At 40.2% G+C, this 25,891-nt stretch overlaps 1 protein-coding gene and 1 long non-coding RNA gene across 6 annotated transcripts in view; one reads left to right on the top strand and one right to left on the bottom strand.

Annotated features, from left to right (window-relative positions):
• The window catches only part of ULK4 (unc-51 like kinase 4), a 173,936-nt gene that overhangs the window by 74,876 nt on the left and 73,169 nt on the right, over positions 1 to 25,891 (top strand). For all 5 annotated transcript variants that reach the window (XM_077303057.1, XM_077303055.1, XM_077303058.1 and 2 more), the window contains exons 26-31: positions 3,738 to 3,789; positions 3,891 to 3,985; positions 6,884 to 6,935; positions 7,026 to 7,167; positions 10,304 to 10,396; positions 17,174 to 17,222. In XM_077303057.1, coding sequence (XP_077159172.1) covers positions 3,738 to 3,789; positions 3,891 to 3,985; positions 6,884 to 6,935; positions 7,026 to 7,167; positions 10,304 to 10,396; positions 17,174 to 17,222 — 483 coding nt within the window. The remainder of the gene's footprint in view (positions 1 to 3,737; positions 3,790 to 3,890; positions 3,986 to 6,883; positions 6,936 to 7,025; positions 7,168 to 10,303; positions 10,397 to 17,173; positions 17,223 to 25,891) is intronic.
• On the bottom strand, positions 946 to 19,887 carry LOC143820369 (uncharacterized). The gene is made up of 6 exons (XR_013225323.1): positions 19,695 to 19,887; positions 15,377 to 15,611; positions 13,735 to 13,819; positions 12,635 to 12,718; positions 9,627 to 9,706; positions 946 to 1,593 (listed from the first exon to the last, which is right to left on the bottom strand). It is a non-coding gene; the product is annotated as an uncharacterized LOC143820369 (long non-coding RNA).

Here is a 25,891-nt window from a genome sequence, read left to right as displayed (position 1 = left end):
AACACAAAATGGTACTGTAGGTTATATTAGCATTAAGATTGTGATATTAAAGGGGGGTTTAGTAGAATGCACATTTATTAAATTCCGAATTTGGAATAGTTGAATGATGGAGGCTCATGATGTGTGGAGGCTATTCTAAGACATTTGAGAGATTACAATCTGTCCAGTTATCTTGTGGCCCAGAACTAGTTGGTCTCTTATATTAGGGGTAGTCAACCTGTGGTCCTCCAGATGTCCATGGACTACAATAGAATTGTAGTCCATGGACATCTGGAGGACCACAGGTTGACTACCCCTGTCTTATATCATGTCCAGGTTTTCTCCCTATAGTCATGAGGAGCAGAGGATATCAACCAGTTTAGCTAAAATGAAACACTTTAAAGTCTTGTTTTAACTAAAGAAACAAACAGAAGCTGAATTCTCTTCTACTGAAGTGGGTAGGACTTGAAACTGCTTAACTTTGACTGGATCATGTCCCGAGACTCTTATTATCCAAACTGATACTGATTTTTAAGCTCAGAACATGTATTTATTTATTTAGATTTATATACCGCCCTCCCCGAAGGCTCAGGGCGGTTTACATTAAAACTAGTCAACAATACATGAAACATAGTGAAACGATCAGCTTGGGGGTCGTGGATTCTAACCTATGAATCCCAGCTAAGTACTGAAAATTTATCTAAAGAGGGGGCTACACGTTCATTTTCTTTTAATCATCTTAGTTATATAAGTAGCTTTTCACTTGGTATCTGTGTTGATAGGCATGAAACATTTTCACGAACAAAACTGCATGGATATGCAGGTCCCCAACTGAACCGTGTATATAGGTTCATGAGTTTGGAAAAGCAAGGGGAACAGAAAGCAAGGGTTTAAATGGCTCAATGATTAAGCCATCTTATTCTGCTCCCTGCTGCTTTGAAGTGAAGGAGCAAAATGATAGGGTTAAATATGGGTTAAAGTGCTTCCTGGATGCATTTCACTTTCTCCTTTCTACTGGCCACAGCTTTCCCCAGCAGCAAAAAGGAAGGGGTGAAGGGTAGGTTGTCCCCGTTCTTCAGTTTGCAAACTTTAATTTACAGACCCCAAACAGGCCAAAATTCATCACAAGCTGTAGTTCATCAGCCTGTCCATGTCCATCCCGAATCTGTGTTGCTTGTATAGTACCAGTTTCTTATTTCTGACCTGTTTTACGGAGTCCTGCATGGCATCTTCATAGTGCAGAACTGTTTGATGCACAAATGCATCATGGTGACTTTGTGTTAAGTCTACTGGAAAGACACAGAACATTCTGCAGGATTCCTTCATCCCTGCAACCTAGTAAACTGTAACTTTATCCTAGACGGGAAATGTAAGAGCTCCTAGCGCTGACTCCATAGCCATTTGTAACATGGTCTCTCCTACTGAATTCTACCATTGTATGGCTTTCTTATAGCTTTCTTTGTAAATGGGTTACATAATGTCATCTGTATACATGTCATCTGTATACATATATGGCTGAAATCTTTGGATAGCTGAATCTGAAGATTGGGGCCATGTGGAGTCTCGGGAGCTTTTTCTGAAGACTTGGGAGAGTCCACAGATGTGCAGAAAAACCTGAAATAAAAAAAACAATTAAATGACCTTTTTAAAGCCCTCCAAAATACATTTGTACTGTCTGCACATGTGCAGACTATGCTCTTACCAGATGAGGAGCTAGAAAACACCATCGGCCAGGCCTAGCAACAGAGGAGGTTGCCAGGAGACATGCCAGGCCCAACCATGGTGGATGCTATCAGCTACACTGGGCTCAGCTGTGGCAGCAGAGCCTGGGAACTGCTGGCAGGGCTAGCTGCAGTGACGACACAGCCTGGCAGCTGCTTTAGGCCTAGAGGTGTTAGAGCCCAACAGCCCCTCTGGGTTCAAAGTGGCTGCCAGACACCACCACTACTATGGCTGGACTCACAGGGTGGTGATGGGGGGGGGATTTCTGCGCTCAGATCACATGCCCTCTCTTTTAATTTCAAGTCCAAATTCCTATTATCTCAAGATGCTAAGAATCTTACAATAGCTCTTCCTGTAATTTTCCTGAGGCAACATTTGTCATTAGCGTAGAACCCAGATTTTTAGGACTAGTTTCACCTCCTTTTTTAGAAAACCTGGTTTCTGTCTGCAGCTCAGAGCTCTAAATTCTTCTCCTGCACTCCAAAGTAGCACACGTCTTCCAAAATGGAGTCTGCATAACTATGCAGGCAAATATCCCAGCGGGAAAGTCAGCCCTGGGGAAAGCGCTGGGAAAGAGCTTCTAACCTTACCAGATTCTATTTTAGGATTGATTAATTAGTTAAGTCGGTGATTTAATTAGAAACGAATTAGATCACCAGTCAGCCACTCTGCTGCATAACAGGATGAGAGGAAAATTCATAGCCCTTTCCATTGGCCTGGCTGGTCCAGTTGGCTCCTCCACCCTGACTCTGTCAGCAGTAAGTCACCCTGAAGGAGACCAATACAGACTGAAACCACTTTCATTGGCTGTTGTTTATTTTATATTTATTTCTGTTATCTGCCTTAAGTTTTTCTACTGGAAAACAATATAGGATTTAAACATAATTAAGAGATGTCTTGATACTTTTCTTTCAGACTGCCAGGATATTTTTTCCCCTTCCGATGATACTTTTCTCATGTGACCATTAACAGAGAAGAAATTATACATTTATGCTTTGGAGCCTGAACAATTTAAGTACCATATATTGCATTCTGCAGAAGCGAATTGTTTCTTTGGCACATGAGCATCAATGATAGATCTGTTACATTCATATAAAACATCTTCCATGCAGAAAATCAAATCACAAAAATGGAAATAAATTAAGTGGCACAAGAGCAGGGGGAATAATAGTGAAATATTTACTTATCCCAGAACATTAATATTTCATTTTGGCGTTCTTCAGAAAGATGATTTATTTAGGTTATCCCAAATGTTTAGGATGGTATAGTTTTCTGCACTTCCTCCAATACGTATTTATAGAATGTCTGTTATGAGAAGTGGCTCAAAAATATCTCAGAAATATCAGTAAACTATTTTTGCAAAGTCTTTTAATCTTTTGAGTCTGTACCTTGAGGTTCAAAACTCAGTTGGAGTCTTAAACTACTAATGAAGTGTATTGTTTACTAGTGCCATATTTTATCTGGAAATTATCTTTCTTGATAGTAGTAGTATTACGTCACTCAGTTCACAGTAGTTCTAATGGAGATGAAACTTGACAGAACTTCAAATCTGTTCCACATAATATATTTCTGGTAAGGCCTTGGTGGAGGAGCATATCTCATGGCTTAAGTGCCACTCAGTGCTTAACACCCACTCAGAGTGGCTGTTCTGCCCCTGAGTGCCTCTTCCTCCAACTGGTTTGCCTGTCTGTCCAATGGCCAGCCTGTCACCTTCCATCCCATACCCCTGACCACCCCCTCCTTCTTCCACTTCCCTCTGAGGCTCATAGACTGCAGATCCCTGCTGCATGAGAGCTGTCCCTGCTGGAGAGTTCCATAAAAGCTGCCTGGAGGGAAAGGCCATCCACAGAGTTCTTCTACCACCCTTCCCCCAATCTAGCAGCATTTGTATCCCTGAATGCAACGGGCTTGGCCCCTAGTTCTGTTATAAACTGAATTCCGACACATTAAATGTGTCTAAACAACTTTATAAAGTACAAATTATATTCTCTGTAATATAAACGTATCTTTCTGGATTTGTGTATTCCCTGCTCCAGAATTTCATCCGATCGATAGATTCAGGAGAAACTAACTTACGTGGAGCATTAGGTGAGTGTATTTGAGACATTTGTCATTCTCTTTATATAAAAACATTTTCTGTCCTTGATACAATAATGGATGCTGTGATTTCTCCCCACCCCCCCTCCCAGGACAAACAGCTTCAGAAGAACTGATTAAGACTGCCTTATCAACACTTGAGGCAATAATACAGCATCCAGCCTTGTTGATGCTTTACTGCTCAACAGTAAGTCCTGGCACTACATGAAACATTTATGTGCTTACTGATTGCTCTTTCACTAATAAATGGAATATTTCCAGATCATCAGTACTTATTAGGATTGTGCTGTAAAAAATGAACTGTCAGGAGAAGAAACGGAATTGATTTAAGTATTTTTCACTAAGATTTTTTTATTCTGTTGCCAATTTTTCAGAAGCCGTTATGAATTGGGCTTTGTTGAATGTGATTGTTCATATGAACATTTAGCCTAAATCCTGTATCTGGAGCCAATTTACCTTTTGTACATTCATCTTGTGTTGTAAGTCATGCATGATCTTCTGTTGGAGTTGTGAATGAGGTCAGAAAAAAGATAACTTTACATTTTAAAAATACTCAGAATAACATGGATACTTGCTTTTGATTGCCCTAAATCCCCAATCACATTCGGGCCTTGATCAGTAGTGCTATACCACACCACAAAGGTGTATGCTTCTAATTATTTAGAATATAGCTTAGTTTCATTATAGAAGAAACTTAACACTTCACTTGCATTATGTATATCAATAATTTAGAAATGCTTTCACTCAGGGGATGTCTTAATTCATTGTTGTCCATGAGTTGAAATATATGACTATATGCTTCGTACCCAAAGGGACTTAGTGTTTGTTAAATTGAAGCAGGACGTGTTCAAGGTTCCAGATCAATGCTTTAAACATAAAATTCTTAATAGGATACTCTTTTCTCTGACTAGAAGTGTGCATCTAATGTTGTTTCTAAAGAGGAGGCTAGATAGTATCAACATTGTTGGGTACCTTTGTTGTTTTATGGAGTAAAATATGTTTTTGCATAATATTTTTACTTTTGTAGCAAGCAATAATTTCTAGGGGAAAGCAAAACAACTTACATCTTCAAGCAGCTTTAAGTTACATGGCTATGTTGTGTTGGCTCATTTAAAATTATGTCTTCATGTTATTTAACATGGTCTGCATTCACAAATGCTCCTGTGGGCAAATATTCAATTGATTGGATCCTGACATGCCTTGTTGTGAGAACTATACAATCCCAGGAATTGAATGTGTATGCCTGGGATGGGGCACAGTTGAGGGCTTGGCTATCTGGCAAGTGTACCATCCGCCTAATATACCAGCAGATACCCTGTCAGGTGTTCTGGAGGCAGTGGCCACCTGGATGGTGCAGTATCACAGGATCTTGGTCATGGGTGACTTCAGTGTCCATGCAGAAGTGCCTGCCTCCAGTTAGAAGCCAGATCTGGTCTCATCCATGGTGATGCTTGGGCTCTCATGATATGCTTCTGGACCCACCCATAAAGCACATGGACCTGATATTTGGAATCGGGCTGGATGTGGATCTGATAGCTGTTAATCCTGTTCCATGGTCAGACTACTTTGCCCTAAAGGACTGACTTTGTACCTCACTCCCCTCCCTGTATAAGCTGACAGCCTATTTATAACCGCCCACAGAGACTTTTGGATGCAGATGTATTCCTGATTGTTCTGTGGGATCTGATGCCCCCCAGCAATTCACTGGATAACAATCAATAACTGGGACAACTGGATGTCAATAGCCATCAATGCAATCAAGCCCCAACATCCTCTCCGCCCCTGTTTCAAATTGTCCCCCTGGTATACTGGGGAGAAGATTACTAGAACAAGTTTGGAGGTAGACTTGTGATGAAGCACAAGAACATCTTATAGGATGCTTATGAGGACCTATAAATTGGCAGGGAAAGAGGGAAAAAGAGATTTCTATTCAGTTCCCTTTGTGTCCCTTTCTGTCACAAACCATAGGCTGGCCTGCTCAACCAGGAGAGAACCCTTCTTACAAAGCCACTCCAGACACAGGTGGTGCAAAGAGTTCAGTCTTTATTCAGAAAAGCTTCCATAAGGTGAAACATGATGAGCGTGGTAGGCGCAGGGGATGCATTGACAGAGACAAGGATGGGTAGCCCCCATTGGAGTATTTATAGGGGGTAATTTAGGTGGGAAGATGGGTTCAGGTAGGAAAAGGCTATTGATCTAAAAAGGCGCAAATAGTTGGAGACCTCTGGACCAAGGATGCAGGGGATAAGAGCAAGTTCTCACAGCGGGGGAGAGAAAGCCTCTCAGAGTAATAAAACCTGGCCAAGGAGGCAAGAGAAGATTCAGAGAAATGTCTGGAATCTCACTAGGGGATGAAGGGGTGGAGCTCAATTAACTATGTTCATGAGGGCCTGGAAAATGGCATTTCCATGGGCCATGGTTGAGGTCCAGGCTGAATTTCAACCACCCACCTGGGTCCCCTGTCAACCCTGCTTTGGGGATTACTGTTGGATGGATACCCTCACTTCAAGACAGGCTTCTTTGAAATACATCCCAGCTTGTTTGCCTGGCTCATTGAGATGTTATGTAGAGAAAGAAGTGGGATAGTAGGAGTTAAACTGATTTTAGTTGAATTTTAGAATTTTACTCAGATTTCTATGTGTATTTGTTTTTGTATTCTTTTACTGTTGTACACTGCTTCAAAACCAATTTTGGATAGGGGTGGTTTAGAAATCTCAATATAAACAAACAAACAAACAAACAAATAAATAAATACCAAAATGGAGGTTAATGTGCCACTGATGTATATTTGTTCCTTTGTTTAGTGCAGAATTAGCACTAACATAGATTTCACTTGTACCTGTTTTATTATCTAATATATTGTACACCAATTAAATAGTAAGACGTATATTCTCATGCGTAAGATACAGACAATCTACTTGAAATTATTTTGTCCTTACAAAAGCTTCTGAACGAAAATATATTGGATTATTCAGTTTTTAGATTAGAAGTGGTAGTCAGGAAATAAATGTAGATGGCACTATATGTGAATTCTGTTTTTATTTTTGAATAATTTAAACCAGATTTGCATTGTGCTCCCCTTTAGGTTATGGATTACATCCTTCCACCCTTAGTTTCTTTGGTCTCCAGTCAAAATGGTAAATATATGGCCACATCAACTGAAAATATGCAGTTTGCTTTAATTAAACATCAGTGCGGTCACATTCTTGGCACATTGATTTTTCTAGTGGAATGGAGACTCTTCAGCTTGCGGTTGCTGTCAGAAACCACATCACTGCTTGTGAGCCACGAGGTCATGGCTGGAGAGAAAGAAAACCTTAACTCAAACAACAAGCTTCTGTCTCTCATTAGAGACTTGTTGCTGCCGCAGTAAGTGCAGAACAGTTTTTTCCAATCAAAACTAATTCCCTAACCAATCTGTTTTGACTGCATATTTTTAAAAAAACGCTGTTAGAGATCAATGACAGCAGTAAGATAGTTCTACTTGAACGATGGCCACTGTTACACATTTTTCTGCCAGATGTCTTAAGTGCAAGAATTTTATACGGTCCTCCTCCATATGTATTGTCGAAGTTGCCAAGTTGTAAGACACCGACATTTGCACAGCAGTTTTATAGTCTTCGGGTTCCTCCTGAGAAAGAAGCAAAGCCTTGCCTAATTATTTGGCTGCTATTTTTATTGGATTTCTTTCTGCCTTTCTAGCTTCAATAAAACCGGTTTGGTCATAATCATTCTATTTGTCACTGAGATTGTTAAGTAAATGGTTTTCTTAAAACGTGAAAGCAGGATGAGAAAACATTAGGCCTTTTAGGTGAAGGCAGTTATATTCATCGAGGAGCAATGGGGCTAAACGAGAAGAGCTTTGAGAAAGGGGTAGAGTAGCAAAATGCAATTTTCAAAAAAAAAAAGTAAAGAAAATGAGGTAGGATTTGAATGGGGTTTGGTTTCAGCATTTGGGCAGGGGAAGATAAATATTAAGATTAGTGTGGTCTAGCTGGAAAGCATAGAATGGGCAGTGAAGAAGATGACATTCACATAGAGGCACTTCTTGCTTGACAACTTTGTAGATAATCTCAGTGCAGGAAAACTACTTGTGTTATCAATTTCTGTAAATACACTAGCTAGCAAGATGATGATTGCTAATCTTGCCTGTTATAAATATTGTATTCTGGTTAAATCTGCAACCTTATGTATATTTACTTCAGCGTAAGAGACCTGAACAGTGCATGCCTTGGAATACAAAAGCATGAGATTGGCCTTTAAAATGAGTAGATGCTTTTTATTGATCATTGTAATTCTGAATACAGAACTGTTTCCTTGCTTATATATGTTTCACTGATACACGACATGGTAAAGCATAGGAAAATATGCGTCTATTGCAAGATTGTGAGATGGCTTTCACGGATAAAGTCTGGCATTTATATATAGTGTTTAGCTGATAAATTATCTGTGATCAAGATCAGAAATGTGGCTGCACTACTGAGAACATTCCATCAGCAAGTCACAACTGGAAGACATTTTTGGCTGGGTTCTAGCATGTTCTAGAACTAGAAACAGATGGATTATGTGATAACATGGACGATCTTTTTTGTTTCCTGAAAATGCAAATTGCCCTGTATGTTGATTCCTATAATTTATAACCTAGCTTTAAAAAAAATCAGAGAAAAATATCTGCTCAGCATTTTGAACTTTACCACGTTTGGAGCAAGTTGATGAATTATTTTCTTAAAGCAGCCTTTTTCAACTTTTTGACCATGGAGGAATCCCTGAAATATATTTCAAGCTTTGAGGAACCCTGGAAGTGGTGACATGCCCCTTCAGAGAAGGGGCTCAGAAGTAAGATGCAGGAGCCAGCCAATCAATCAGTCGATCATTTACTGTTTTTCCATTGTGGAGACAGAGTCTAGGCTTGTAGGACAACAGAGGAAGTGGGCTGTGGTGATGTCAGCAGCCATCCAAACTTCTGGGAAAGGCCACAACTCCTGGGTACCCCATAACCCTGTTTGGGAATCCCTGGCTTAAAGAACCGATCGCTACCTAGCAGCAACTTAATGCTTCTGTAAATGACTTCAGGAGCTGTCCTGGAAAGCAGCCTAGAGACATGAGTAATAAAACCTCAGGGAACCGCTGTGTTGGTTTTTGTGTCTTTATAGCTGGAGTATGACATGGTAAGATACTAGGAGGCCTGAAGTTTGAAAAGCATGATAGAGAAGTTAATTTTGATGGAAAGTGTAGCCCTCTATTGTGTTGCTTCTAGAAAAGTATAAAAACAACCCTTTACCAAAAATTAAAACAAAGAAAAGTAGGCAGGTTGCGATCTTCTATGTCTTGAGGAACTAGATTAGATGTCTATTTAGAGTTGCTTCCTAACTTGTAAAGGACACAGCAGATTGAGTAAGGGGGAGACTGGTCATAAGGGAATCATCACGGTGACTAATTCATCAGTATACTGCTGAGCCCCTGCCATTGGGGAGGGCAAGAACAAGGAAATTAAGCTATTTTTCTTGGACTACAGTTCCAATGCATAAAATGAAGGAGGTGATCACATGTGTGATATTAAGACTTGTCCTTTCCAGTTGGAAGCTTCTCATCCTTGAGAGATTGAACCAACATTTTCTCCTGCATCCTCCTGCAACCTTTCAAGCTCAAACACTGCTTTTTCTTTAAAAAAGAAAAAAAAAGATGTAATAAATTGTGGAGATAGGAGTCGCTTAGGAAAACAATATTGCTAGATTTTGTGACTTGGGTAAAACTCCTTGAATGTGAAACTCCACAACAGTAAACAACTGAAAAGAAGATGGCAGCAGTAGTTTCTTAACTTAGCCTACCTTTGCTGGATGAGTACTGTTGTGCTGGTACAATGAGAAGGAGCTGTCAGCAAGTGGATAGATTTTGCGGTCCTCTCGCTCTGTGAGTGGGAGATAAGAATGCTATATTAAAAAAACTGGGATTCAGAAATAGTAACAGGTGTGTCCCCATATCCCGCCCCCCTCCTCCAAGACTGTGTCATTGCAACAAGGCTGCTTTCTTCCCCCTCTTCAAAAATATGTGACAACTGAAAATCGTGCTGCTATTTTGGTGCTTTTATTACTATGTAAGGGAATAATGGTTCTTTGGTTCCTTGATCACAGTTGTGTGAAAGGAAAGAGCACTATGCTATCATGTAACTTTGTTTTTTATAGCCAGCACTCTTAACATTCTTGACAGCCACCACGTTATGGCCCAGAAAATGAAGTAATTGTATTAAGGCAATGCATCAATCAGTTTATTGATGGTCCATTGACCAGTGAAAGGCAACCATATAGTGGGCACTAGGGCAACATGGTGGATTTTTTGGTAACATAACTTCATTACATTTATAATTACATTTATAGTGCATCATTCGGCAATATTGGTCTTTTAGAAAATAAAAGAGATGAACTTTACACATATATTTGTGTTCACATTATTTCATTATTTTAATGAAAAATGGTAACTGAAATAGAGTTATTTTCTTTTGCCCCAGATTTGAACAAATTCTAATGGCTCCTGACCCAGTACCAGCTTATGCTCTGAAGCTGATAGTTGCCCTGACTGAATACAATCCTGCTGTTACAAGGTAACACTAACACATTTTGTGTGCTGAATCGAGAGACTTCTTAGTATTTAGGTTCACAAAATAGACAAGCGACCTTGAGCTTGAGAGAAGCAGTATACAAATTATTGGAATATTTGGTTAATAGAGCATAGTTTTGCTCAGTCATAGGTGTGTGTGACTGAGTGCAGTAAATACTGTATTTGCTGGCGTATAAGACTACTTTCCCCCCCTGAAAAACATGCCTCCAAGTGGGGGGGGGGTCGTCCTATACGCCGGGTGCACTTCAGTTGGGATAGACATAGCTGCCCATAGTGGCCTCCCGATGCCCGCCCACCTCATTCTACATACCATCCAGTATCACACGGTATCTAGCAGGACCGCGGCGAGTCATCATTGTGGCTGCGGCGAGCATCAGCGAGACAGGGGTGCCAGCCTTTTTGGCGTGACCGGCCCGTTCTGCTTGGCGGGAAGCAGCGGCGCTCCGGCCCACCCCTTGTCTACACAGAGCTCACACATGCGCACTTGCGCACTAGTGCCAGTCACAGGGAGATGCAGGGGCGGGCTGGGTATATAACAAATTCTGTATTTAGAGTGGAAACGTTGGGGGGGGTCGTCTTATACGCCAGCAAATAAGGTAAATCTCCCAAGAAGTGTATTGCAAAAAAATTACATTCATTCACGTCAGTCCAGTGCACATTCATGTTGCAGTCAAAAGAAGAGAAAGAAACTTAGTCTAAAGTGAATTTGTCCAGCATTAAGTGTGGGAGTATGAGGATATTGTATCTACAGGAGTGATGTGCAAAGATATGTGTCTCCATGGAAGGCCATGTTGAGTTAGCCATTCAGTTGAGTCCGATTCTTGGCAAACCTATGGCACAACTGCCGCTACAATTTCCGATCTTGCACCACTTCTTTTAGTTGTTGTTGTAATGTTCTGGCCAGTGTCCATTTTGATCATTTCTAACCACCATCTTCTTTGTTGGCCTGATTTCCATTAACCAATCCTAGCATAATTGCTTTCTCCATTGAGTTGGATCGCATGATATGACCAAAGTAAGTGAGCCAGAGTTTCATTTTGCCTACCAGTGATGGATCAAGCTTTATGCGCTGTGGTATTTTCTTGTTTGTGACTTTTCCTATCTATGGAACCCCCAGAAGCCTTCTCCAACACCAGAGGTCAAATAAATTGATTGTCTGATTTTTTTCTGTCTGATTTTTTCATTGTCCAACTTTCACAACTATAAGGGGCTATTGGAAATATGATTGCTCTAACTAATCTATATTTGGTAGTCAAGCTTTGATACACAATATATAGTATATATATATATATATATATATATATATATATATATATATATATATATATAAAATTAAGCATGAGGAGTGAATGTATAACACACTTAATATAGAAATATAGTCTATGAATGTTATAACTTTAGTTGGGTTTAATTTTTGAACTTTCTAATAATAAAATACAATCATATTGAGGAGTTTCAGCATATTCATAGTTTTGCATCCCACTCCATGTTTATTTCTTGTTTAATGGAATAATTCATTATAAGAACACAAGACCTGGCTTGTTTGATCAGATGATGATCAGTCTATCTGTCTTGTTGCTAGTACTGGTGTCCTTAGAAGCCATTGAGACAGGCATGTAACAAACAAAAATTATGGTGAGAGGGCATGACAATGAGGGGATGGGAAGGGGGGTAGGTTTGTCAGTTCCCCATCTTCCTAAATTCAGAGATTTGTAGGATGGGAGCTGACGCTGTCATGGGTGGGATTCAATGAACTATCGAACCGTCAATTCCTTGTGGTATCTCCAATCAAAAAAATAGGAATTGTCCAGGATATTCCAAATCAATAATGGATCCTTTTATTACTACTTTTTATACTGATTCAAAACTTTGTTAAATCATCCAAAATCATAACAGAAATAAATCACAACCAAAACGGGTTCCTAGGAAAATTATATCCTGTTTTCCTAAACTTCCTCAGTGATTGCAATCCTTCATAATGTTTTCACTGCTCCATATTAGCTATCACTTGGGCTCTCTGCTCATTATACTTTTGGCTCCTAATTTGCTAGCATTATGAAGGATCAATGAAATCATAGATTGGGCCTTGATGTCACATTGAGTTGCTATGTTCACAGCAGTGCTTTCCATGCACCACTAGATATGTACCCTGTGGTTTCATGTGGCTTTAAAGAGATGGGTTAATTATCAGAGTTAAAAAAAATAAAAATGTGAAAATTACCTGAACTAAATGTCAAATGGAACTGAGCTCTCAATGTCAGCTTCTGCCTCCCATCTCAAGTTCAGTGCACGCAGGGATAGAAATCTTAGAAGAAGACATACCTACAGTATTAGCACATTATCAGGTATCCAGAGAAGAGTTATTTGATAATGGTCACAACCCGATGTCTTTATTGATTTAATTAATGTATCTGTGTTCTCGCAAATAATGTTTCAGGATAAAAGACTGTGGGCTAGGGTTCAAAACTTTTTGCAAAGCCGGAGAATAGAAGAATGATTAAATATCACTTTACTTCCTAAATGATAGGCTACTAAGTTACACCTCCTTGCAGATATCCCCCTACAACTTAGAAATTATCCTCTTGTACCAAGCAAATGGATGTATATAATTACTGTGGAGTGATGGAAAAGCAGCACTAAGCATGTGAACACTGTTTGCCTTGTCTGCAGTCCAAGGAGTAATTATTCTTACACACATCTATTTAAATCATTCCAGGGGCTTTATTTTTCTGCAGTGAGATGCTCTGAAGTTTAGGGCGGGGGAAGAGCGTGCTGGCTGTGTGTGTGTGTCTGTGTGTGGTTGGAGGCGGGGAAGCGTTGTTGGAGCGGTGGGGGATAGAGGGGGGTGAGGGGGGTGGGCTGTGGAAGAGCACAGTGGCTGGGTGTGTGTGTGTGTGTGGTTGGGGGTTTTCTCCCCCTCCCCCGGGCAGCTTCCGTTCCCTGGCGGTCGGGCAGCACAGTTACCGGCTTCTCCTGCCGATTGGGCACCCCGCTTGTCATTCCAGGGGAAGGGGCCAATGGCCACCCTTCTCCATCCCGGACAGGGCCCTTCTTGAGGGCCCTTACTGTTTTATTTATCCTTGGTTAAAACCAAGCAGTAGGCTAAATGAAAGTGGACATTTATTCTCACTTACTCCTGAGGTAAATTTCCCACTGCAAACAGAGGAGATAATTCCTTTTTTCTCCTTGTCTACTTTAGTGTGCATGGTACTAAATTATTTATTGGTAGAAAACGGGAGTGACATTTATAGTATTGTCTAGTTAAGGACCCACAGGGAAAAATGTGGTGGGACAGATTTGGTTATCAACAGCTTTACTCACTCAGCTTCAGCCATCTTGCAGGTGCCACTCCGCCATTTTCAGACAATCAACGCAAGATTTGCATGTATATTTTCCCCTCATATCTCTGTAAAGAAAAGAACTAGAGCTTACTTGTTTTAAATGAAAGCAGAAAATTCCAAGATGTGGCCTGACAAGGGAATTTGGCCTCCAAATGACAATTCTGTAGCTACAGACTTGTGCTGAGAGGCTCACAAGCATTGCCTGGATAGCCATCTCTGGCATACGCTTTTGAAGGTTCCATTTAACTATTATACATTTGTTTCATCCCGTCCTCACCGCATCTAAGACGATACAGGTCATCACATCTTGTGATGGTAAATATGAGTGAACATACTTCTTTGTGTGAAGAAGTACAACTCGCTGTTCTGTCTGCACCACTTCCGTGTCCAAACATAACAGCATATTTGTGTACTTATCCTGTTCAGAACTGCACTACAGGATATATTTTGCAAAAGAGAGGGGGGATGACGCAAACATTTAAAATTCCCACTGCACATCTAGACCCTTCTGCAGTAAGCCTACTCAGTTGTTTATTGCATGAAAGGAATATGATACTGCAGACTTGTGACTGAGCTAGCACTGTGCAGGTGCTAAAATAAGATGGATTTTTTTGTTTCCAGGAAAGACCATTGTTTAATACAATCCCTGTGCAGATGATCCATCTGTCTGTTGATTCACTTCATGGGAAGCAAAAGTGGGCCAAGAATATGCTGGTCCTGGCTCCATGTAGTCCTTGAGTTGTCTGTAAAGCAGCCTTTTTCAACCTTCTGACATTTTTCAGCCTTTGAGAAGCCCCCAGAAGTGGTCAGATGGCCGCACCTCCCTGCAAATACTCCCATAAGTTGCATGTCACCGGAAGTGACATCACCACCTGTGTTAACAGTCTTGCGGAGGCCTGAGGGGGGGGGAGGTGGGACATGGTTTAAGGTGGGAGTAGGCATGCAGCTATTGCCCCCTCCCAGGGAGCACACTCAGGAGCAGGGAAGAGCAATGGAAGCAGCCAGTTCCTTAGCTTGTGTCCAAGTCCATTAAGACAGGAGGAAAAATGCCACAGACACCCCCCCCCCAAACTCCCATGGACCCCTGGTTGGGAATCCCTGTTGTAAAGCATGAGCAACATGAAGGAAGGGCTCATGTGCCCAGCCCCTCACTGCTTTCGAAGCATTGTTCATCACAAGGAGTAGGTGTGACCTTTGGCACTTCTTGCATACATTTGTGCAGTACATATAACTCAACAATCATGCAGTGGAGTGACGGAATATGCTCGTGCCTGTTTTCCCTCCTCATGAGATGGGTCGGCATACTGATTGGCTATTTGTGCAGGGCTACAGTCTTTGTGGAAGAGATTTTCTTGCTTTTTTATTTTGTATTGCTTATTGAAATCCAGATGAAGTGAACTCACAAGACTTGAAAGAAGTAGTAGGACTTGTGGAGCAGTTTTTCTAGAGCACTGTATAAATTCATAGCCTGGTTGTGCACTCTTTACAGAACTGGAACTAAATTAATATATTGGAAATAAGAATCACCTGAGCAACTTTGGGGCTGCCACCCATGGAATTCATTAACTTGGCATATAGGCCTTATGCAGTGTATAAATAGTAAAATCTCCTACAAGGCATACCTTTATTCAGGGTGCTGTGAGTATCCTGGGAATATCCTAATGTCACTTTGAGAATAAGAAAGCATCTGCTTTTCTTCTGCGAGCTGTCCCTTGAACACATCTCTCCATTGTTGCTCTGGCTGTATGGCATGAACTCCCTGAGGAGGTGGGGGGGGATCCTCCTTGGAGATCTTCAGAAGGTGCTGCGAAGCCTGCATGTTTGCCTGGTCTTCTGAGAGGTTTGGATGGCAGGCACCTTTTGAGAGGGGAGAGAGTTTGTTTGTTTATAAAACATTTTAAACTTATTATTACAAGCTGCCCTGAAGAAAAAAAGCTATAATTGTTTCAATAAATAATGGAATCGGTTTACCCCCAACCTTTTCTGTACTGTTTATGTGATAATTAGTGAATCTTGCAATATGGGATTTTAAGGAAGTATCAGTAAAATGTAAAGTTATTGGGATACTTTATCAAACACGAGACATAAAGGTGGGGCTGAAATTAATGTAGTCAATAATGCAGTGTGATACTGCAGTATGTTTGTTTGCCTGATGGATACAGTGATGTTAACATTGCCAAAAAAATCCCAATTATGGAAACATATAATTAAAACAGTAGTTTGTATTACATTTATGCTTAGTAAAGTCCGAAACCCCAGTCTAGCCTAAAAGTAATTTCTGCCTAAGGAATGCTTTTTCAGCTGGAGAAAGGCTTCATAATCTCCTGAATGGAATGCTAGAAACCAAGCCAGTTTTTTAATAGATAAAATGTACATTTTCACGAAAACTGGGTTCATATGCTTAAAAGTCTACTTTCACATTTGCACCTTTATGCAGTTTCTCTTTGGGGCTGTCTTTTATCTAAAATACTGATGGCCAAGACTATTTTTCCTGGTCCCCATGTGCTTACCTGCAGTTTGGAAGATGGTTTGGTATGAGCAAGTGACTCATAGTCTCTGTTGCAATAACAGATGTAATGGGAAGGTCTTCCCCCATCTATCTTTTGGAATTCTGCTATGTAATTACTGCTTTTCAAGGGAATGGCATTGACATCTTACCCGTCTTTAGGAATACTGGAGTTTTCACTGATTAAAAACAACATTTGAGCCAACATATTACTGGTGACTTGGTGTTGTAATCAAGAACATACATTTATAGTTCCTGTGGTCTTGAATCGAAGAGTACTAGCAGAACCAGAAATTAGAGATGGACAAGGAAGAATAAGTCAAAGATGAGGATCACGAGAGAAAAAAGTTGGGAGCTTAGCTGAGGAAGGAGAATGCAGAGATCAACTGCTCAAGCTCATACTTTTAAACAGTTTTTATACCTAATATATATGCTCTCTGTTGTCATAAAACTGCATATTAATTTATCTGGAACCTGCTGGATAATCATTTATCAGATACACATGAGGTGATTCTTAATATATGTAAGTTTATTAATATAGAAAATATAAAGTAGTCAATGAGGCATACATAAAAATCTGCCTCATCATGTGTTTTAATTCCAGGCTGTCTATTGTGGGCTATTAGTTCAAATTATTTTATCACTTACATTGCCTGTTTGATGGATTTAATCATATTTCTGTATTTTAATAGCGGCCTTTTAAAAATATCTGTTCACATACTGTTCCACCTACTTGCCTCTCGTCAGTGTGGTAGACCAAAGAGCAATTTTCAAAGCCGTATTGCACTTGCTATATATAATAGCAGTGGTAGAACTTGAAGTCATTGAGGTTCTAGGTCACTGATTCTCGCAAAAGAGACTTTGTCCTGCTACCTTACGTTCAGTGATTTAATTGCGTGTTTTTTCCCAACAGCCTTCTTCAAGAAATTCACCTCATTCCAACAATTTTTCAAGTCATTATGGTAAGAATATATTTGTTATTCAGAAGTTGATTTTAAAGTAGATTTAAAACCATATTTAACTAATGGTGTTTCAACAGATGTGTCTGATTTTCTCAAAAAGGGTGTACAGGACTGTCAGACTGAGATATTGCATGATGTACTACACAAAAATTCTGTCTCATTCTTCATATGCTGGCTTGAATGCTTAGAATTGCACTTGGGGGAGGGATCTTGGCTCAGTGGAAGAGCATGCTTTCCATTGTTTGGCATGCAGAAGGTTCCAGGTTCAAATCCTGGCATCTCCAGTTACGGGACCTGGAGGAAAGTAATGTGAAAAAGACCTCTGTCTGATGACATGGACAGTCTGGGTTGACCATACTGTCCTTGATGGACCAATGGTAGGATTCAGTATAAGGCTGCTTTATCTGTTTCCACCTGTGTTTCATTTGTATTGAATGTGCCAAACTCTACCAAATGTGCCAAATGCAGGATCTCTCAGCGTTCTGCAGGGCCTGCAAAACAGAGCTCTTCTGCCAGGTCGTGGGTTGAGGCCAGGCCGCATGGAAGATCTGGCCCTCCTTACAGCGGCAGTAGCGTACTCATCTGGCACCCTCTGTCCTCCCTCCCCCTCAAGTGGGTCACCAAGCGGTAGAACAGATATGACCTGAGTTTTTACCACATCTTGTTCTATTGTCTGGGGAGAGGCAAGGGATAAATCTAATAAATAAATAAATACTAAATATTATTGCACACTTTTCTATTTGAATAAGAACTTGAGCATACCCCACTGGTAAGCATTGCAAACATGTAAAAAGATAACAATGTTCCGTTCTGTAACCAATTTTTATAAGGCTAGTTTAGTAGTGAAGAAGAGTAGCCTTCTGTTGCTCTCAGAGACACTTTTCTCTGGCTGTTCTGGCGCTGGATTGGGATATGCCATAATACCATGTTTCATTTTAATGATGATCATCTGAATTACCGGACCAGAGATTAGACTGCGTGTTTCATGTCAAGATTTGTCACTATTTTCAACTTGCTTCCTTTGAAAGTATTTTTAAATGCTTCCGCATAAATCTAGGTTTACTGCAAGAGTGTCTTCCTCAGAAGGCATTACGTTTTTGCTCTTAATATAACCTTCAGCTTCATCTAGAAGATTATTTTACACTACAGGACATTATTATTATTATTATTATTATTATTATTATTATTATTATTATTATTATTATTATTATTATTATTAGATTATTATACACTACAGGACATTATGCAGTAAAAGCCCATGTAGAAGAAGAATTCAGATTTCAGAATACCTTTATTGGCATAAAAAGCCCATGTAGGAGATGACCATCTAATTTTCTGTCAGAATGGTACTTTGAAAGAGGCTCCCGAAAAGGGCTCATACACGGTCTCTGAAGTAGTATTTACTACAGATATTTCGGGTTTACCCAATATTTTTATGAGCTAATGCAAATGTTTAATTGTAAAACATTGCAGTAAAATGCTCTAGAAAGAAATAACTTAAAAAATTGATGTGCTGTGTGCAAAATATATTCCCAGAAATCAGATTATTTATGAGATGCAATTAAATGTAATTAAAACTACATGAAAGCTGTTTTGCGGGTGTTCATTTTAAAGACAGTGACATATAATACGAAGGTGGTGGGTTTATGTCCATATCACTCCTGTTTAAACCATATCACTCCTGAAATTTTTAAAAACTTTAAAACAAAGTAATGAGAACATCAACAACAAAAAAGAACTAAAAAAACAGACAATGACCTTGATCTGATTACTTTTGAAAGCCCTTTTTAAAAAAACAATTCAGCTTTGCAGTCATCAAAGTACGGGCTTTTCTAACATTCAGGAATCAATTGCTGCAATATCACAGAAAAAGTGGCCTTGATTGGTAGAGCATAAATGTCATTTGGGGATGTGCCAGGAGACCAGGTCTTGCATATATGAGGGCCCTGAGCTCTAAAGTTAACGCAAACCTTGAACCATTCTTAGGAATAGACAGGTATCCAGTGCAATGCTCGCAAAATGTGTAATATGCATTTTTTTTTTTTTACTGGCTGCAACCTGAAGCTTACTATCTGATGATTCTGAGTACACACACACAATACCTTTATTGGCATAAAGCAGATTAGCAAGATAAACAAAGATAGTGAAGATACAACAGTCAATTTAAATTTAAAGACTGAAGACAGAAATTCAGCTGTTTTTTCCTACGGCAGTGAGGCTGGCCATACCAGTATTTTAAGTGAGAAGGGGCTTTTCTGTCGGCCAACTTAGGCTAAGGTGACCAGATTGTCCCACTTTTGGAGGGACATCTGGGGGTACGTGGCAAATTGTACTTATGTTGAATTTTTTAAAAATATATATTACAATACTATTTTTGTGTTCTATGAGTTCTATAAAACCTTTTGTTGCTCCATATAGACCAAATTTTTAATCAAGACCCCCCCCCCCCTGGTCAATGGTGTCCCGCTTTACCAATGTTACAATCTGGTCACATTATCCTAGTAATCTTCACCGGGCCCATCAGGGTTTGGTTTTCTTCCTTCCTTTGTATGGCAAAGAGAAGATACAGGGTTTTTTCTCCAGCAGAAGACCCGCTATTGGTCGGCATTCTCCTGCATCACAATATGGAATCCCTTCACTTCCTAGCACAGAAAATGGAGAGATTATTTTGACCAATAGGGTGGACAAGGTCTCTCTTCAGTATGCAGGTCCTCTTCTCAAAAATTTTAAAATGCAAAATGAAAAAGGTTTCTCGTTTGGTTGTGTGATAAGAGTTTTGCACCAGAATCTTACCCCGTACATGATATCTCTCGTAACTTACTTTCCCTAAAGGAGTCAGGCCTTTTGGTGTCCCTTAAAGTGCACTTAACATGATTAACATGATCATTTTAAATTCCACTTAACATGATAATCACCCAGTGTTCTCCATTAAACTGTGTAAAAAGTTTCTGAAGAATCTGTTTAATATGGACCCATTAGTACACTGGATGCCTGTGCTGTCTGATTGAATTATTTTTGTATCATGTAATTACTTTAAGTCTCATTGAGATAGGTTGGCTATAGGTGAAGTCAATAAATTGTAATCCTCTGATTTTTATAGCAAGAATTCACAAGGACATCTCAGCAGTAAGATCCTTCACAGATTTCCCTGGGGTCTCATAGGTAGTTGTGGTAGGCTTAAGGCTGTACATGATGGTGTCAGTTGTTCCTGTGGATGAGTAGGAACAATATTGATCAGTAGATCTGATAAATCTCATCCACCTGTCTATCACATCCTGAATCAGTGCACTGGTTGGAACACAGCCAGCTCCATCCCTCTCAGTAGGAAGTCACCAGCTATCATTACCTGTTCCTCTTCATACAAGCAGGTATTGTATATCCTCTATCTGTAAGGGGGTTGTTGCCTTTCTCCTTAATCCAGTTTTGCCTGCCTTAGTTGTTCCTGAGCCAACCAGGAAGTGGGGGTATAAAAATAAAGATGATTCTCATTAATTCTTGAAAACTCCTGAATTCTTCCATGCGATTTCTTTTATTTATACAAATCTCATATTCATCCATAATAATCCCTCTTAACTGATGTACCTACTGCAGTGTCTAGAAACTCTTCAGCTTCTATTGTTGTTATTGTTCTTAGTTGTGAAGTCATGTCCAACCCATCGCGACGCCATGGACAATGATCCTCCAGGCCTTCCTGTCCTCCACCATTCCCCGGAGTCCATTTAAGCTCACACCGACTGCTTCAGTGACTCCGTCCAGCCACCTCATTCTCTGTCGTCCCCTTCTTTTGCCCTCAATCGCTCCCAGCATTAGGCTCTTCTCCAGGGAGTCCTTTCTTCTCATGAGGTAGCCGAAATATTTGAGATTCATCTTCAGGATCTGGCCTTCTAAGGAGCAGTCAGGGCTGATCTCCTCTAGGGCTGACCGGTTTGCTCGCCTTGCAGTCCAAGGGACTCGCAAGAATCTTCACCAGGACCAGAGTTCAAAAGCCTCAATTCTTTGACGCTCGGCCTTCCTTGTGGTCCAACTTTCAGCTTCTGTATGAAATATCAAAACCTGCTTCGGTCGTCTTTGCTTCTCTTCTAATATAGCAGCCAGTTTACACATGCTACAAGTGTATGCTGTGATTGCCAATCAATACAACAGATGCTTCAGTTTCCATCTTGCTTACGGACCATCCTCTGTTACAATTAATGGACTGGCCTTTGCATCTTTCTTTCTCACTTGCTTGAAAGTCATGTGATATACTGCTATTTACTAGATAGTTTGGCATGCTCCGGAAGGCATGATCTTTACAGCTATCAGGTGGTTTTCCTAGGTTTTGTGCGACTTTTTTCACCCACCATCCAAGGTGGCATCCCATTTTTCCAGTAACAGCCTCAGCGGAGGGCCGTGTATAAATGTAAAATAAATAAAATACAATAAATAAATACTGTCTTACTCAGAAGTTAGAATGTTTATAAAAAGCCTGTGTTATTGTTATTATTGTTGTTCCATTTATTACCCACCACTCTCGGACATACTGGCTCATGGTGGGTTACGTACAAAATTCAATATTAAAATATAATCCTCAATTAAACCCCCGTTAAAACCCCATAAAATTACAAAAATACACAACCACATGGTGGAAACAATAACGATCCATCATGACAATCCCCACTAACAGCCGGGGTGGCTTGGGGAGGGGTGTGACAACCAGCCACGCCACTAGAAGGACCGGCATGGGAGCATATCTTCCAGGGGGGAGCCCCATCTGATCTTCTTATGGCATTGGCCTCAACCATAGACCTGGCAAAAGAGCTCCGCTTTGCAGGCCTTGCAGAAAGCTCTCCCAATTGGCACTTCAGTCAGTGCTGGGAGGTGGGCTCTCAGTCACGTAACAACTGGATTTTCATCAAGCTTCAGCCTTGTTCTTTGAATGCCACTTTACTGAACCCTCTGCAAATTGTAGGGGGTTTTTTTCACATTGCAGCCTAACCAAAATACTAGAAATAATGGATATGTGATAATAAGTTAAGATCAGACTGAACTTTAAGGTGATGATGAGAACAGAATGATGTGTAGCTTTAAGAGAGTAATTTTGCAAGCACAAGGATACAGTCCCAAAGGTAGAAATATCAAGTAAGTGCCCATTTACTATCACACAAATTGCACTTTGCTATATTGTCTTCACATTTGCTGTCTCAGTCGTTAAGTAAGAGTTTATCGATATCTTTAGTAGCTTTAACATCACTGTACATGACACAAGATGGTGTTGTATGGATTAATCGTGATGCTTGGAGATAGGTGCAACAGTGCAAATGCTTAATATAAAGAGACTAGGCATCTAAGTGCTATTTATGCTTTAGAAAATCAATCCCTAAGTGTTTTAAAGGTCCATGGAGTAGATAAACTGAGCAGAAAATGTTTTATGATATTTTAAACTATACTTAGATGCTTTCTAACTTTTAACATTAACAATTCAATACAAAAACAAGCTTTTATTGAGTGAGAATCTGGTTTCTGATTATAGAAAATGCTAGGGATTTTGCTTTGCTTTGGGTGTTCTTGTTAAGAGAAGATGAGCTTAATTTGTGAAAAATAAATCTCCCTCTCTTTCAATCCTTTCTGATTTTGAAACACAAATTTTGCTATAAGCATATTTCTTTTTCCAAAATATGAGACCCCATCCCCCCCCCCACACACACACACTTGATAATTTTAAATTTATCACCTTCATATTGACTAAATGTTCCAGTTTGGTGTAGTGGTTAGGAGCGCTGACTTCTAAACAAGTGAGCTGAGTTTCATTCCATGCTCTCCCACATGCAGCCAGCTGGATGACCTTCAGCTCGCCACAACACTGATAAAACTGCTCTGACCGAGCAGTAATATCAGGGCTCTCTCAGCCTCACCCACCTCACAGGGTCTGTTGTGGGGAGAGGAAAGGGAAGGCAAATGTATGCCGCTTTGAGACTTCTTCAGGTAGAGAAAAGTGGCATATAAGAACCAACTATTCTTCTTCTTCAGTAATCTCAGGGCTCTCTCAGCCTCACCTCCCTCACAGGGTGTCTGTTGTGGGGATAGGAAAGGGAAGGAGATTGGAAGCCGCTTTGAGGTAAAGAAAAGCAACATATAAGAACCAACTCTTCTTCTTCTTCAGTAATCTCAGGGCTCTCTCAGCCTCAACTCCCTCACAGGGTGTCTGTTGTGGGGAGAGGAAAAGGAAGGTGACTGTAAGCCACCTTGAGACTCCTTCAGGTAGAGAAAAGTGGCATATAAGAACCAACTCTTCTTCAAAACTTGGGGAACAGAAAGGTTTCCTGCAGTACCCCCCTTTTCAGATACTTCTCAGACTTGATGTCTTCCAAACTGATGCTGAGTATTAACCATTAAATATTAAAATAAATATTGGCAGGGATAACAATGGTTGCTTGTATCACTGTTTCTTTCAAATTAAGAGCCAGCCAGGGGATTGTGCCTCCTTCCCCTTTCTCCAGTATCAAATCAAATCAAATTTATTTGATACAGCACTGTGGCCAGATAAACAGATAACGAGAAAATTTCTCCAGTATTCTCTGGCACATATTCCTATTCAAAGGTATTCTTTTCACCATGGTCCTTTTATGCCTTCTTTAAACTCCCTGCTGAGTTTGCAAGATATTAAGGCAGTCAGTGCCAGCCTCTGCAGGCAAGGAATATATTTATTTAAGGCCACTTTGATGTCCCCAAAATAAACAGAAGGAGTGGTACAGAAAGAACTGCTTTGGGACTTGATTTCATCCTAAGTTTGTTTATCTGAGTATGATGCCTCTTTTAAAAAAAAAAGTAGACTAGGGCTGAATCTGTATGGAGCTTTCATTACAATCCCAGGACAGTTCAATCCTTGCCATCTACACTGAATGCGACTTCCATTTTGATTTTGGGCAATTAAAATTTTTCATCTGCAACAAGCATGATTGATCCGGAGTGACCCTGCCTTTTCTCCCGCAATATCCTGGAGTGGATATAAACTTTGATATTTGAAAAATCAGCATGAGTAAGTGTGCAGCTGTCTGCTTTCCCCGAAATAACTTGCTGCCAAGCCTCCCAACGCTGTAGAAAAGCCCTGATTGCCAGGGCATCAGTACCTGGTCCCCAGCTTGCAAGGCTTCCCTTAAAGGGGAACTTCTCTCAACAGAAGCTCCAGAAGCCCTAACTTCTCTCGGAAGAGATTTGCCTCTTATTTCCCTCTCCTCTGCTATCTCCAATCCTCTCCCCCCCCCCCCCGCTCAAGTAAGAGCTGATAATAAGAGTAAATGGGCAGAAATAAGCAGGGGGGTTCCTCAGAGGCTGGTACTGAAGCTATTCCTGTCTGATTTGTTCATAAACTCTCTGGATCAGGGGCTGAGCAATGTAGTGGGCAGCCTTGTAGATGGTACCAAATTAATCAGGATAGTTCTTTAAAATTCTCCCCAGAGTGAGTGGTTATCAACATGGCAAATGGTATTTAATATCACTATAAAGTTATGCAAATCAGAGTCAAAAATCCTAACTTTAAATGTATGTTAAAGGGGCTTGAAATGGCAGGGCATGTTCAGGAATATCTCTTTAAGGTTGTGGGGGCAGCAGTAGAAAGGCAAGTTCTGTGCTGGAATTATTATGAAAGTGATTTGAAAATATGGCAGCAAGTAAAGTAATGTCTTACGGTGCAGCCACATTTGTAATACTATGTATAGGCTTGGTTTCCATATCTCAAAAAGGCTCTTAGACATCTGGAAAAGTCAGACACTATTTTCAAGGGGATGGAGCACCTTTTCTCTGAGACCAAGGCTTTAGTTTGGCTTATAAAAAAGACCACTAAATGTAGCACTTTATAGAGACTTTTAAAATGATGCATGTGGTAAGGATAGGGGATAGAGAGAACTTTTCCCCCTCTCCTGTAATATGAGATCTCACAAGTGAAGATGATGGCTGTTAAATTAAGGACAGACAAAAAGAAGTGACATTTTACTCAAAGAGAATTTGCTGCTCTGGTACCTAATGACTGCAACTAGTTTAATTGGTTTTCAAAGAGACAAGTTAATAGATGCCTGATTTATTAGTTATGATGATGGTTAAATGGGACCTTCAGTGGCAGAAGTACTCTGAAAACCAACGCTGCTTTTAGGACTTTTAATGGTTAAACAGGCAGTTGGACTAAATGAACCATTGGTCCGATCCGTCGTGACTGCTCAGTTATTCTTATGCTGTTATGTTCAATAACTTCATTTCTACAGCTGGACTTACTTGGTGCCAATGCAGCCTAACTATATACGAAGTGAAGTGTACGGTCATAACATAAATAATTCCTAAGGGCCTTTATCCTAACACTTGTCAATAGTTGTAGTTCATTTATATGGGATACATGAGAACATAAGCATGTCTCTATCATGGAGAAAAGCAGGGGATGGATGAATGTCTCTTACTTAAAAAAAAAACATGCCTTCTAACGTTCTATACTTACGATGGATTAAAAATTCAAAGATTTGCATCAGACATGCCAATCTTTTGAAGATTTGCCTGTTTTCCAATGTGGCTTATGTATTGTGTCATGAAAGAATATTTATTGTGCAGATAGACATTTCCCATCTAAGGGAGTTATGAACTAACTATAACCCTCTCAATCTTATTGCCTGGTTTGTAATTAAATAATACCTAGGATGATGATTCCA

The sequence above is a fragment of the Paroedura picta genome, chromosome 11, assembly GCF_049243985.1.
Source record: "Paroedura picta isolate Pp20150507F chromosome 11, Ppicta_v3.0, whole genome shotgun sequence".
NCBI classification, from domain to species: domain Eukaryota; kingdom Metazoa; phylum Chordata; class Lepidosauria; order Squamata; family Gekkonidae; genus Paroedura; species Paroedura picta.
Note: the sequence above shows the minus strand (reverse complement) of the source record. Positions and strands in the feature narration are given on the sequence as shown.